Source organism: Heliangelus exortis, chromosome Z (genome assembly GCF_036169615.1).
Source record: "Heliangelus exortis chromosome Z, bHelExo1.hap1, whole genome shotgun sequence".
Taxonomy (NCBI): Eukaryota; Metazoa; Chordata; class Aves; order Apodiformes; family Trochilidae; genus Heliangelus; species Heliangelus exortis.
In genome coordinates this window covers 12452928-12464564 of record NC_092454.1, presented here as the reverse complement: position 1 = coordinate 12464564, position 11637 = coordinate 12452928, and the positions used below count along the sequence as shown (strand labels likewise).

Here is an 11637-nt window from a genome sequence, read left to right as displayed (position 1 = left end):
TTGGGGTGGTAGTGGTTCAGGTAGTGTAGGACTGACACTCGGACTCAGTGACCTTGAAGGTCCTTTCCAGCCATGATGGTTCTATGATTCCATGTGCCAGCACCCACCTGGACACACCCTGCTTGATTGCCAGGTCACAAGGGGACCCTTTGTGACATCACCCGTGACACCCTGGGTCCCGAGGTCCCTTCCGAGTGCAAAGGAGGTCCTGGCTCAGTGTCCGGGAGGACAAGCGTGGGATCAGACTCGAGCACAGTTCTGTAGAGGAGAACTGAGCAATGTCTGCACCCGAGAGAAGCCAAGTGGACCAAGAAGGTTCTTCTGGTCGCCAGGAGAGTACTCAGCCAGGGGCTGGGGCCGGGGCTGGGGCTGAGTCTGGGGCTGGAGCGTGGCCTGTGCGGATGCAGCAGGGGAATACGTGGAGGAACATGACAGCCCCTTGTGGTCTGTCTACTGGGAGCCTTGACCCAGACCCTGAGGGCTCTGGTTCTTTGCAGGCTGCCCAGGAGCCTCCATCCCCTGGAGATCCATGGCCGGGCCATGAAGAGCCCACCCCAGACCTCTCCCTGCCCCCACACAGCCCCCTTGGTCCCACGGGCTCTCCCCACAGGCAGTGCAGCCTTGAGGCCAGCAGCACTGCCACCCCCATACCCACCCCCCAGGGCCTCTCCTCCTCCCCCAGGAGTGAGGAGAGAGCCAGCCCCTTATCCCACCCCCATGGCCTCTCTTCCTTCCCCAAGGAACAGAGACCCCCGAGCCAGCCCCAGCTGGCCAAGGCGGGAGAAGAAGGAGGAAGCCATCCCCCCACCACAAGCGAGCTGTACAAGGCCCAGCTGCTGGAGACAGGTGAGTGAGGGGCCTTTGGCTGCTTTGCTGTGCTCCTGCATGGCAGTGCTTGCTGGGCACATCCCTGGCCTGATCCGTGGCAGTCCCCTCTTTGGGTGCCCTGGCCCAGGGCTGGCTCTCTCCTTGGGAGCTGGCACACGGCTGGGGGCCGGCTGGGGCTCTTCAGCCTCTCCTGCCAGCACCTTCAGCTCACCCTTCTCTCTTGCCTGCTTAGATTCTGAGTCTGCGTCCAGCACATATTTGACTTGGTCATCCGCTGAGGAGGAGGAGGATGAGCTGCTCTTGCTGGACACCGTGGAGGAGACAGGAGAGGTACCTACCCACAGAGACTGCCACCTGACCTACTTGTGCCTGCTCCAGCTGCCCCCATGCTCAAAGATCCCTTTCCCGGACAGCTGACGTCTGGGCAAAGCTGGGGAAAAAGACACACACACACAAAAAAAACCAACAAACAAACAAACAAAAACCCAAAAGAGACCAGAGTGTCTTTGGGGGTAGGAGGGATCAATAAAGGAGCCCCATAACCTTCTCTTCTCCTTGCAGGATGACCTGAGTGATATGGAGAAGCAGCTGAGGGATTTGGGACCCCACTCTTGCTCCTACACCCTCAGTGAGCAACTCCTGCAGGAGCAACTCTTTCAGGTCTGGCATTTCCAGAGCAGGTCACAGCTTCCCCAGTGCAACCCCCTCCGGAGGTTTCTGCACCCCAAGGGGTACAGAAGTCACTTTTGGCGGGCGGCACAGAAAGGAGCAGAGGCTTCAGTGGGAAGGGGCTCTGGTCACCTCCCTGGTCATAGCAGATTGGTGTGAGCCCTGAGGCTGGGAGGGACCCCAGGGACATGAAGGCCGAGTCAGGCTTGGCTGCTGTTCCCAGGAGGCCCTGGAAAAGGATCCAAGGCCTGCCAGGTGCTAAGCTAAGCTGCCACCTCTGGGAAAGTCACCAGAGCCCAGGGCAGAGCATTGGCTTTTCTTCTTGCAGGACCTGGTGCTCTTCATTGACTCGCCCAGAGCTCTCCTTGTCAGGGAGATGCAGTCAGGCATGAGACCTTCCTTTCGCAGGGTAAGGAGACCCAGGGCCAGACAAGTTCCTCTGCCCCCCTCCCCCATTCTCACTCTCCTGGATACTCTGTGGCTATCCCGAGTCCCAGTCCTCATGCCAGCACCTCCATGCCATGCCTGCCCCCTCCCTCCCAAATCCCAGCGTCTTGGGCGTCTGCAGCCAGGTCAAGGCAGCAGAGAGGGATATGGGCAGGGCAGCAGTTGCAGTGGCAGCTGAGGAGATGGTTGCACTCCAGTGGCAGCACCATAGTCACCCGTGTCCCCTCCAGGCACATGAGGTCCTGAGGTGCATCCACAGCACCGTGGAGCACGTCTGCAGCGAGCCAGCCCGGCACAGCCTGCGGTCGCTGCTTCGGGTGCTGGCCGAGAGGTTCCCCGAGGACACAGTCAGGAGCCTGCTGAGGATCAGTCCCCACTGTGACAGGTACGAGCCCCTACAGCCCTGGGGACTTGCTCCGTAGCCCAGGAACAGCACGGTGGCCGAGGCAGCCCTGCTAACAGAGCACTCTGGCTTGCAGTGCTGCCGTGGCTATGTGGGAGGCGATGCTGTCCCCACTCAGCAAAGAGCAGAGTATCTTCGAGGGGATGCTCCGCGTGATCCAGGGCTCCGCACCAGAGGAGCACGTCTCAGCTGTGAGTGACCAGAGCAGGGCTTGCTCACCCTTCAGGGCTTTTCCCCAGGAAAGCAGACACAGCCCCTCCTGCCTGCCCCAAACAACCCCATCCTCCAGGACTTGGGGACACAACGTCTCAGGGCCAGCAGGGCCCTGCCCTCCACCAGCCCAGCCCCATCTGTGCCAGCCCCATGGGGCTGCCCCATGCTGCTGGGGCCCCCGAGCACAAAGAGGAGCCCTGCAGCATTCCGGGCAGCACTCCGCTCCCGCGCTGCCTGCACCCCCTGCCCTGCACTGCAGCTGGAAACCTGGGGCGGGGGTCGGATTTGGGTGCCAGAGGGAGGGTCACCGTGCTGTGCTGGCCCAGGGGGGGCCACCCTGAATCAGCAGGGGAGCCCTCAGAGCAACAGCAGCGTCTGTGCACTGAGAGCCGTCCCTGTGCCGTTTCTGCAGGCATCCCGGGTCCTGCGCAGGCTCAGCCAGTCTCCCCACTGTCAGCAGAGCCTGAAATTGTACTACTATCCAGATTTCCTGATGGCCCTGCTCGACCGCCTGGCACGGGCTGCACAGACCCTGCTAGACGATCAACGCAGCCCTTTGGGGTGCGCCATCCCCTTGCCCTGCCATTCCCCTGGGCCCCGGCCGGGGCCCCTGCTCTGTATGTAACTGGACCTTGCTCTGCACACAGGGAGGCAGTGGAGGCCATTAAAGATCTGCTGTGTCTTGCTGGCTGTAGAGAGAATGTCCAGCAGATGCAGGAGGAGGGCGTCTGGGACATGATGCTCCAAGGAGAGACCCTGGAGGCAGCAGTCAGTTTGCTGGCCAGGTGAGAACCCCTCTCAAGCCTCAGAAGCCTCATGCCCAGGGGCAGAGAGGTCCCCAGGCACCCAGGCCCCGGGCTGCAGCTGCAGTGCTGGCCAGGGAGCGATCCGAGTGGCGAGGGGTGCTCCGTGCCTGGGGAGAGACCAGGGCGCTCTCAGCAAGTGGTGTTTGCGGCTGCGGGCAAAGACATGGCCTGGGCTATCCTGACTGGGCTGGGCAGGGCAATCCCAGCCAGGTTTTGCCTGCCCTGCTCACTGCCAGCACTGCTTTTCTTTCCCTTACCAGAGAGATGTGCAGGAGCTCAGGTTTTGTGCGGCTCTACCTCTTCCTGCACATGAAATTCACCCTAAACTCCGGGAGGGAACAGGAGAACACTTTTGCCATGGCTTTTTATGTTGAGGTAAGCAGTGCCTCTGCGAGATGCTTCTGCAGCCGTCCCTCTGGCACAGGCGGCTGCCGGCTGGGATGGGATGACAGTCCCCAGAGCTGGGACGGAGGGCTCGGCTCTCAGTCCCTCTGCCCTCCAGCCCTTCCTGCTGGGGCAGCGCTCAGCCACCCCTGCAGTGAGCCAGCCCTGCGTGTCCACAGGCAGGGCTTCCCCCTGGATGGGCTGTGTCAGTCCCCAGGCCCTGAGCTGGCAGTGGGAGCCAGGAGCTGCACAGTACCGTCGGGGTCCTGCAGCTCTGCCCGTCTTTCACTGTTGTCCTTTCAGCTGCTGGGCTGCGAAGACATGGCAAAGCAGTCGAGTGATCTGCAGCTCCTCCGGTCTTACCTGGACTGTGGCAGTGACAGGATGCTTCTGCTGGTGGTCAGGGGCTTGGTGGCAGTTGCACAGGACCCGGAGATGGTGAGCAAGGCCTAGTCAGGTGGAGATGCCTTGGCAGCCTGGGGCTGGGGCAGGTGGTTTGGGCCTGGCTGAGAGGAAGGAGGTGGCTGTCAGCAGAGGGGTGGCTGAACAGGGGCCACAGAGCCTTTGCTGTCCTGCCCTCCCTGGCTCTCCCTGGCTCTCCCTCAGCCCCCGAGGCAGGAGGCAGGAGGCAGGAGGGGCGGCAGAGACGCCCGCAGCACCTGCCGGGAAGCCGGGCAGGAGGCCGATGCTCGGCACACAGAGCGTTTCTGCCAGGCTGCTGCTCCACTGCTCCACCATCACAGAAGTTCTCTGCTTCACACAGGCAGCAGAAATGCGGGACAGGGTTATGCTGGACTGCATCCTGGGGAGACTGGAGCACAACTCTGAAGAGCTCAGGGTGGAGGCCCTGCTCCTCCTCAGGAAGCTAACAGCTCACCCCACCGGGGATGAGGAGGCCATCCACATCACAGTGATGCTGGCGGAGAAGCTCCCTCTCCTCTTTGATGATGTAAGGCTGATGTGGGAACCTGAGCCTGCAGAGGGGCAGAGGGCAAGGAGAGGGAGAGGCTGTTGCTGCAGCCACCCTGTCGTCCTTCCTTCCTTCCTTTCTTCCTTCCTTCTAGGAGTCCAGCCAGGTGCGGGAGCTCTCCATTAAGCTCTTTGGAGAAACAATGGGGACTCTGGTGAGCGGAAAGGAGAGGTGGATGCAGATAATAATCCAGGGGAACCTGGTCTCCCTCTTGCTAAGGATGAACGATAAGAGCGAGAGTGTGGCCCAGGTACAGACTTCAGAGCTGACCACCTACTTTGCCCTTCCCTCTGCCCAAGCCCTCCCTGGCAGCAGCTCAGCAGCTCTTGCCCGTCTCTCTTGTGCTGGCTGGCAGAGTGCTGTACCTGAGGTGGTGGCTGTCCCCTGAGCTTGCCTCGGGCACTGAACCCCCTTCAGGCTCTGTCCCCAGCTGCCTCTTCCCATAAGTAGCTGGGGACAGCTTGCAGCCTTGCCCAGAGGAGGCGGGGCATGAGAGGTCTCCTCCTCTGAGCTGTGGTGTCAGCTCCCACGGTGTGCTGCTTTGCAGGCCTCTGCCGAAGCCCTCCTCATCTGTGCAAAGATCCTGGGGTGGAGAAAGCTCAAGAGGGAGGTCAAAAGGAAGCGGACAATGAGGATTGCAGAGATCCTGGTGAGGACAACCCCCAGGTACCAGGTGCCAGGTGCCAGGTGCCAGGGCCTGGGCTGGACAAGGGATCCCCCATGTGCCCAGGGTGTGGTCGTGCAGGTGTTCCTCGCTGGCCCTGCTCCAGAGCGGAACACACAGCCTGGAGCTCCGTGCCCCCTTTCCCTTCCCATTTTCCCCTTTCCACTTTCCCCTTCCCCTCCCCCTCCCTCAGGCACGCAGCCCCCAGGGGTTCTTCTTGAGGCCCCTCTTGCCCCCAGACCCTGGGTGCTGCAGGAGCCCCCGGCCCACCTGGGCCCTGCCAGCAGCACGCAGCGTACCGGTTCCCCCCGGCCCCCCTGCCTGTGGCTCTGGCTGCAGCCCTGTCTGGCAGAAAGGAATGGCCTGGAGGGGAAGGGGTGGGATGGGCTGAGGGACTGCTCTGGCACACGGGGAAGGGCCTGAGCCAGCCCCGTGACCTTGGGCTCTCCCCAGGTGGAGCGGGACAGGGATGTGAAGTACCACGTGCATGCCTGCCTGCCGTACCTGAGGGACGCTCAGTGCGACGTGAGATTGGCGGCCATCAAGTTCATGGGTGAGCCACAGCCCCCGGGGACCCTCTCCTGGCAGCCCCGGGCTGGGGGCTGTGCTGCCACAGTGCTGGGGAGAGGGAGGTCTGACGGGAGCTCTGTGCACAGGGGCTGCTGCACGGCACCTGAGTAAGGACTCAGACATGGAGGAGCTGCAGGAAATGTGCGATGGTGAGGAGGGTCAGAGCTGGGCTGGCCGGGGCTGGTGGGGGCAGGGGACAGAGGCTGGGCAGGGGGCTGCCGGGGACGAACCTGTCAGGGGCACTTAGGGCATGCATAGGGTACATTTTGGCTGGACATTAGGAAGGAGTTCTTCACTGCGAGCGTGGTGAGACCCTGGCCCAGGCTGCCCAGAGAAGCTGTGGCTGCTCCACCCCTGGCAGTGTTGAAGGCTGGAGCTTGGAGCAGCCTGGGCTGGTGGGAGGTGTCCCTGTCCCTGGCAGGGCTTGGGATGGGGTGATCCTTAAGGTCCCTTCCAGCCCAGCGCAGTCTGGGATTGCTGAGCAGCAGCTTCCAGCTGCTCCCTTGGTGCCACCTGCTCCTCCTGGCCAGGGAAGGAGAGAGATGGGGCTGGCACAGGACAGGCTGTGCAGACAGTGAGGTGTCACCACTGCTCTCTTTCTTCCTGTCGCAGCCCTCCAGAGCTTGGAGAATGACCCTGAGCCCAGAGTCCGTTCCTTGGCAGCTGAGACCTTGCAGAACCTGGAAACTGAGCAGGACCAGCAACGATCACGATGGTCCCTGCGATCTCTGTTCTGCTGTTTCTGCTGAGATGACTCAGGGACAAAGCTCCTGGTGCCATCTTCCTGACGGTACCTCCACTGACGCCACGCTGTGGCTGCTGCCCCCCACACCTCCCATGCGCACCTCCGGGCTTGACTGCGTCCCGCTCCAAACCAGTGCCCTCCAAACCCTCCTGCCCACACCCAGGACTCCCCTCAGACCGCTCTCCATTAAACCTTCCCAGCAGGGGACAGCAGCAGCGGGGGACTGAAGGTGCCAGTGATGAAGGTGGAGCTGGGAAGATGTCATTGGGAACTCCACCCTGCCCCTCTTGCTCCACAGACGGAGGCCGTGGTTGCTCCGGGAAGCACCCGGCAGGTAAAAGAGGAGCTCATCAACTCCCCAGGCTGCCAGCGTGGCTGCTGCCATTGCCCATGCTGGTTCTGGGGGCGGGAGGTGCTAGGAGGCTCAGAGGAGAAGGGGTCAGGGTTTAAGGCAGCAAAGCTCCAGTTAACCCCAGCGCTGCTTTGTTGTTTTCAGGGCTTTGTTTGGCAGCTGCCAGGATGAGCAGGAGATTGGGAACGTTTCACCTTCAACTTGTATCACTGAGCACGCCAGCACTGGGACAGTCCTGCTCACAGCTGACCATGTGGAACCCTTGCTGATGGCAGCAGCCTGGGCTGGTGGGAGGTGTCCCTGTCCCTGTCCAGCTCAGTTTCATGGGCATCGTGAGCCAGTGCTGCAAGTGCCTCAAAACCAACCTCTTGGTGGCTGGTTGCTCTGGCATCCAGAGACTGCCAACAGTTCCAGCTGTCCCCACCTGCTGGAAGCAGCTCATGCCTTCCTCTTCCATCACTTCCAGGAGGTCACCCGGGTGTCTCTGGAGTTGTTGAGGCTCTCCTCCAGCAGCAGCTGAGCCAGAGTTGCTTTCCTTTTCTCATCAGAGAGGAGGAAACGGCAGTTCTGGCAGAGCTACCAAGAGGTCACAAAGTCCCCCAAATAAAATGTGGCGTTTGGAAGGCACGGCACGTGTGGGGTCTGTTCTCTGCTGAGCTACCAACTTCCTTCCAGCTGAGCGTCTGTTAAATCAGGAATGGAAGTTCTGGGGCCGTGGGATCAGCTCTGTGAGATGGGGCGGGGGGCACTGGGAGGTACTGGAAGTTAGTGAGGGACACTGGGAGCTGCTGGGGGCAGTGCTGGGAACTAGGAGAGGGCACTGGAAAGCATCTGGGGGCACAAGGAGGAGCCGGTGAGCACTAGAATGAGCAGGGGAGAAGTCGCTGGTTTTGGGGTCTCCCCACAGACAAACGGGGACGTCTTGGGGATGAGTGGAGAGGGGATGATGGGAGAGGAACGTCCTGGGAGTAGGGAGGCTCTGCAAAGGAACCTGGATCGATGGGTCGTGGCCAATTGTATGAGATTTAACACGACCAAGTCCCCTTGGTCCTGTGAGCAGAAAGATGCAGCAGTCCAGAATTTCAACTGTTCTTCAGAAATCACACAACCCGCTGGCCCAAACCAAATGTCATAAGCAAGAGAGACATCACCTGCTGTTGCAGAGCACCTTTAGCAGATACAGACTTCTGCCCAAGTAAGGACATTGTGTCCTCACCTGGAGTATTGCATCCGTCTCTGGAGCCCTCACTCAGCACAGGAAGGACATGGACCTGATGGGAGGAGGACACAAAAATGGTCGTGGGGTTGAACACCTCTCCTGTGAAGAGAGGCTGTGGGAGCTGGGCTTGTGGAGCCTGGAGAAGAGAAGGCTCCGGGGAGACCTCCTAGTGACCTTTGAGTTCGCCTGCAGGGGCTACGGGAAGGCTGGAGAGGGACCGTTTGCAAGGGCCTGGAGTGATAGGACGAACGAGGGGCAATGGTTTTAGAGAAGAGCAGATTAAGATTGGATGTGAAGAAGGAGTTCTTCACCATAAGGGTGGTGATAAAATGGAACAGGAGGTGGCTGGGGCCTCGACCCTGGAGAGATTCAAGGTGAGGCTCGATGAGGCTCTGAGCAACCTGATCCAGTTGGGGATGTCCCTGCTTACAGGGACCTGTAGAGGTTAGATGACCTGTAGAGGTTCCTTCCAACCCAAATTATTCTGTGACTCTGCGGAAATGATCTGTGCCTCATATGCCAGTAAAACAGGAAGGTTGTTAATAAAATTATCCTGCAGTCAGAGGGGCTATGAGAAGCATTTGCTGAACCAGATATGACCAGTGAAGGTCTGCAGATTGCCATGACTCCAGAAAAACCCTACTTCAGGTACTGGAGATTGCTTTCAATTCAGATGTTCATGCTTGGCTTCCATTGGCAGGACTGGAAGTTTTCAAGGTGAAGAGAGAGGAGCTGTTTTCAGTGATGGCTTTAGTTAAAGAAGGGAGCGTGGCAAATCACAATATGTCATGGGATTAATATATGGAATGTTAATGGATGTAATGAATACCTTGACGACCTGGTAAACACGGCATTGGTGTGGAACCTTTAGCATTGTTTAATTAAGTGGAGCAAAACAAACAATAGTGTTTCTTGAATATCTCAACAGACATTGCAAGTGATTGTGGTAGAGTTTTTAGAGAGCTGTTACCGTGTATTCTGAGGTGGTGCCTTCAGGTTATCGACTTCTGGAAATGCAGGAAGTGCACATCTGGACTACCCTAGGGACTCTGATTTGATGGAAGCATTCCACTGTAAGCAGACCCAGACAACTCTGGGCTGAGGGACTCTGTGATCAGTGCCCTGTGTGGCAGGTCTCGTGATCTAGCTAGAAAGTTTAAAACCCTGATTTTGCATTAGTGTAGCATTGACTAGTACAGTGGGAAAAGAATACTTCCAGCCTGATGAAAGTTCGTGCTCAAAAGCTGAGCAGTGCCTGTCCAATGTTGTTACCAGGCAAAGAATAAATTAGCATGTTGCTAATTGTTTATGAGTGTTTAGGTGTCTAATTAGGAGCAAAGTTACAGCTTTTCCCTGCACAATGTATTTTTTTCAGATTGGTTTTTTTTTTTCCCTTGCAGGTACAAGATTTCTTTGCTCAAACCATCTACAAAGGCATAGGCTTTATCTTGTGAAGTGTCCATTCGAACAGATGGCCAAGGATTTCTTTCACTGCAGTATATGATTAGGAATGAGGATGGACAGATCTGTTTTGTGGAATATTATTGTTGCCCTGATGAGGATGTTACTGAAGCAGAACTGTAGCTGTATGTTTTGGTATCTGTTACCGTATTTATGGATAATTCAAGGACTTTTTTTTTTTTTTTATATAAAACGGAACAAAAGCTGTAAAGATTCACAGATTTTTTTTCTTTTTTTTTTTAATATTTTAAATTCTGGTAATTCAAAGACTGCTTTTTTATTCCCCTGCAAATATTTCTTAGCTGTGACTCAAAAAAACAAAGCTGAAAAAACAAGAGGGGGAGCTGATGTCCTACAGCCACTGATTCCGTTACGGATGTTGAAGCTCCTGTAAGATGTTGCTGGTTTTTACAGTATTTGCCAAGGAATTTGTGTTTGTGTTTTTTGGATTTTTTTTTTAATTATTTTTTTATTTTTTTTTTTTGTGTGTGTGTGTATGTGTGTCTTTGGCTCGTTCTAAGCAATCACTCCAGGGAACATCTGAGCATCAGCTGTGTGTTGGCTAGTTGGCTTTCAATGACTTAAAAATAAAAGATGGCCTAAAAATTGACGTTTTCAAACTGATTTCTTGATAGCAGCAGGTGGTTTTAGGCTGGCAAATGCCAGCAGGTTTTGCTGGTGAAGCTGCTAAGCTTCTCCTCATCTTGGTTAATCTGTAATATAATTGAGTTCCTTGGAATTTCATCTGATACCAGTTTACCCTTTTGTCTGCAGTGATGTTGTTGAACTGGTGAATTTAGGTAGAAGCCAGGATTTACTTACTCATCGCTCGTAACTCCTCTGGCAACATAACTCTTCTGTAGCTAGTGATTTTTCTCATTGATCCACTGCTGACTAAGTGGATCATAGCTCTACCTATTCATCGCTTATTAGCTCTCTCGTGTGTCTGATTCAACGTGAAGTTCTGGCTTCCCTGCATAGTTCAGCATTCTGAGCAGCTTATCCCTTTTCTCGAGTCCAAGTTTGGCTCAAAAGCACTTGGCTCAAACCTTTCCTATTGTCTTCTGTGTTTCAGGACCTTCATCTTCCACAGAGCTGTTAGCTACTACATGCTTTCATTCCGAGTATTTTTTCCTTATTTGCTTTCTTTCCACTGGGATATGGCTTAGAAATGTAAGGAAGAAGAATAGCGAGAGCCTTGCAGCTGCAGCTGTTGGTTTTTTGTTATTAATTATATGAATGCTTTTACATGGTATGTTCAATATTGGCATAACTGTTTTCATTTCTGTTCTTCTTGTGACAAAATCTGCAAGGAAGAGAAGGGTTCCCTCTCTCTGTGGGAACCATGTGCAGCTCATTCAGGTCACCCATGTCAAAGTTACACACATCTTACAGCTTGGTTGGACTAGGAGAGTTTTGCATGGAAGAGAAATTGCCTCAATTTCTAGCTAGTTTTCAAAATTCAATTTCTTACTGATAATTGAGATTTTACAAATCTTACCCCCCAAAAATCCACCCGAACTGCATCAAAGGAAAAAACCACCACCCAAACTAAAGCCATTCCGCAACTGAGGACTTCATTTGAAGGTGAAAGTTGAGATTAGCAGAGTGATAACCCCCTATGGATAGTAAGTGTATTAGATCAGTCACTGAGCTGTGAAATTCTATGGGCATCTGTGACTATTCTTTCAGAAATAAAAAATTGCTCCCCGAGCGATTTTAATTATCGTAAAGTGGTGGTTCCTACCATATACCAAGAAGTGACTTGCTGTATGTAAAATAGTCCTCCCGGAAAATACTGATTCTAAACTCCTCTGCGATTAGTCATGTTTCTTCACAGAAAGGAGATCTGAACGGATACATTTTCCTTGACCATGTAGCTGAAGGGCTACTATTTAAAGTATTT

General features: G+C 55.5%; 2 protein-coding genes across 4 annotated transcripts; both read left to right on the top strand.

Annotated features, from left to right (window-relative positions):
- Nucleotides 1–229: 229 nt before the first annotated feature.
- On the top strand, nt 230–3185 carry LOC139789803 (uncharacterized). Its single transcript, XM_071730874.1, has 7 exons — nt 230–846; nt 1061–1158; nt 1390–1488; nt 1826–1906; nt 2175–2329; nt 2424–2538; nt 2973–3185. Exons 1-7 carry the CDS (start codon nt 279–281, stop codon nt 3183–3185), a joined length of 1329 nt encoding a protein of 442 aa, XP_071586975.1. The 5' UTR covers nt 230–278.
- On the top strand, nt 3126–6980 carry LOC139789358 (maestro heat-like repeat-containing protein family member 7). 3 transcript variants are annotated; one of them, XM_071729941.1, is made up of 10 exons: nt 3126–3345; nt 3627–3741; nt 4054–4188; nt 4514–4699; nt 4815–4970; nt 5268–5369; nt 5838–5937; nt 6041–6103; nt 6567–6744; nt 6903–6980. In XM_071729941.1, exons 1-9 carry the CDS (start codon nt 3272–3274, stop codon nt 6701–6703), a joined length of 1068 nt encoding a protein of 355 aa, XP_071586042.1. In that variant the 5' UTR covers nt 3126–3271; the 3' UTR covers nt 6704–6744; nt 6903–6980. The 3 variants fall into 3 exon arrangements, with proteins under 3 accessions (XP_071586042.1, XP_071586041.1, XP_071586043.1); XM_071729940.1 differs by having other exon boundaries at nt 6900–6980; XM_071729942.1 differs by lacking the exon at nt 6041–6103 and having other exon boundaries at nt 6900–6980.
- Nucleotides 6981–11637: the final 4657 nt, after the last annotated feature.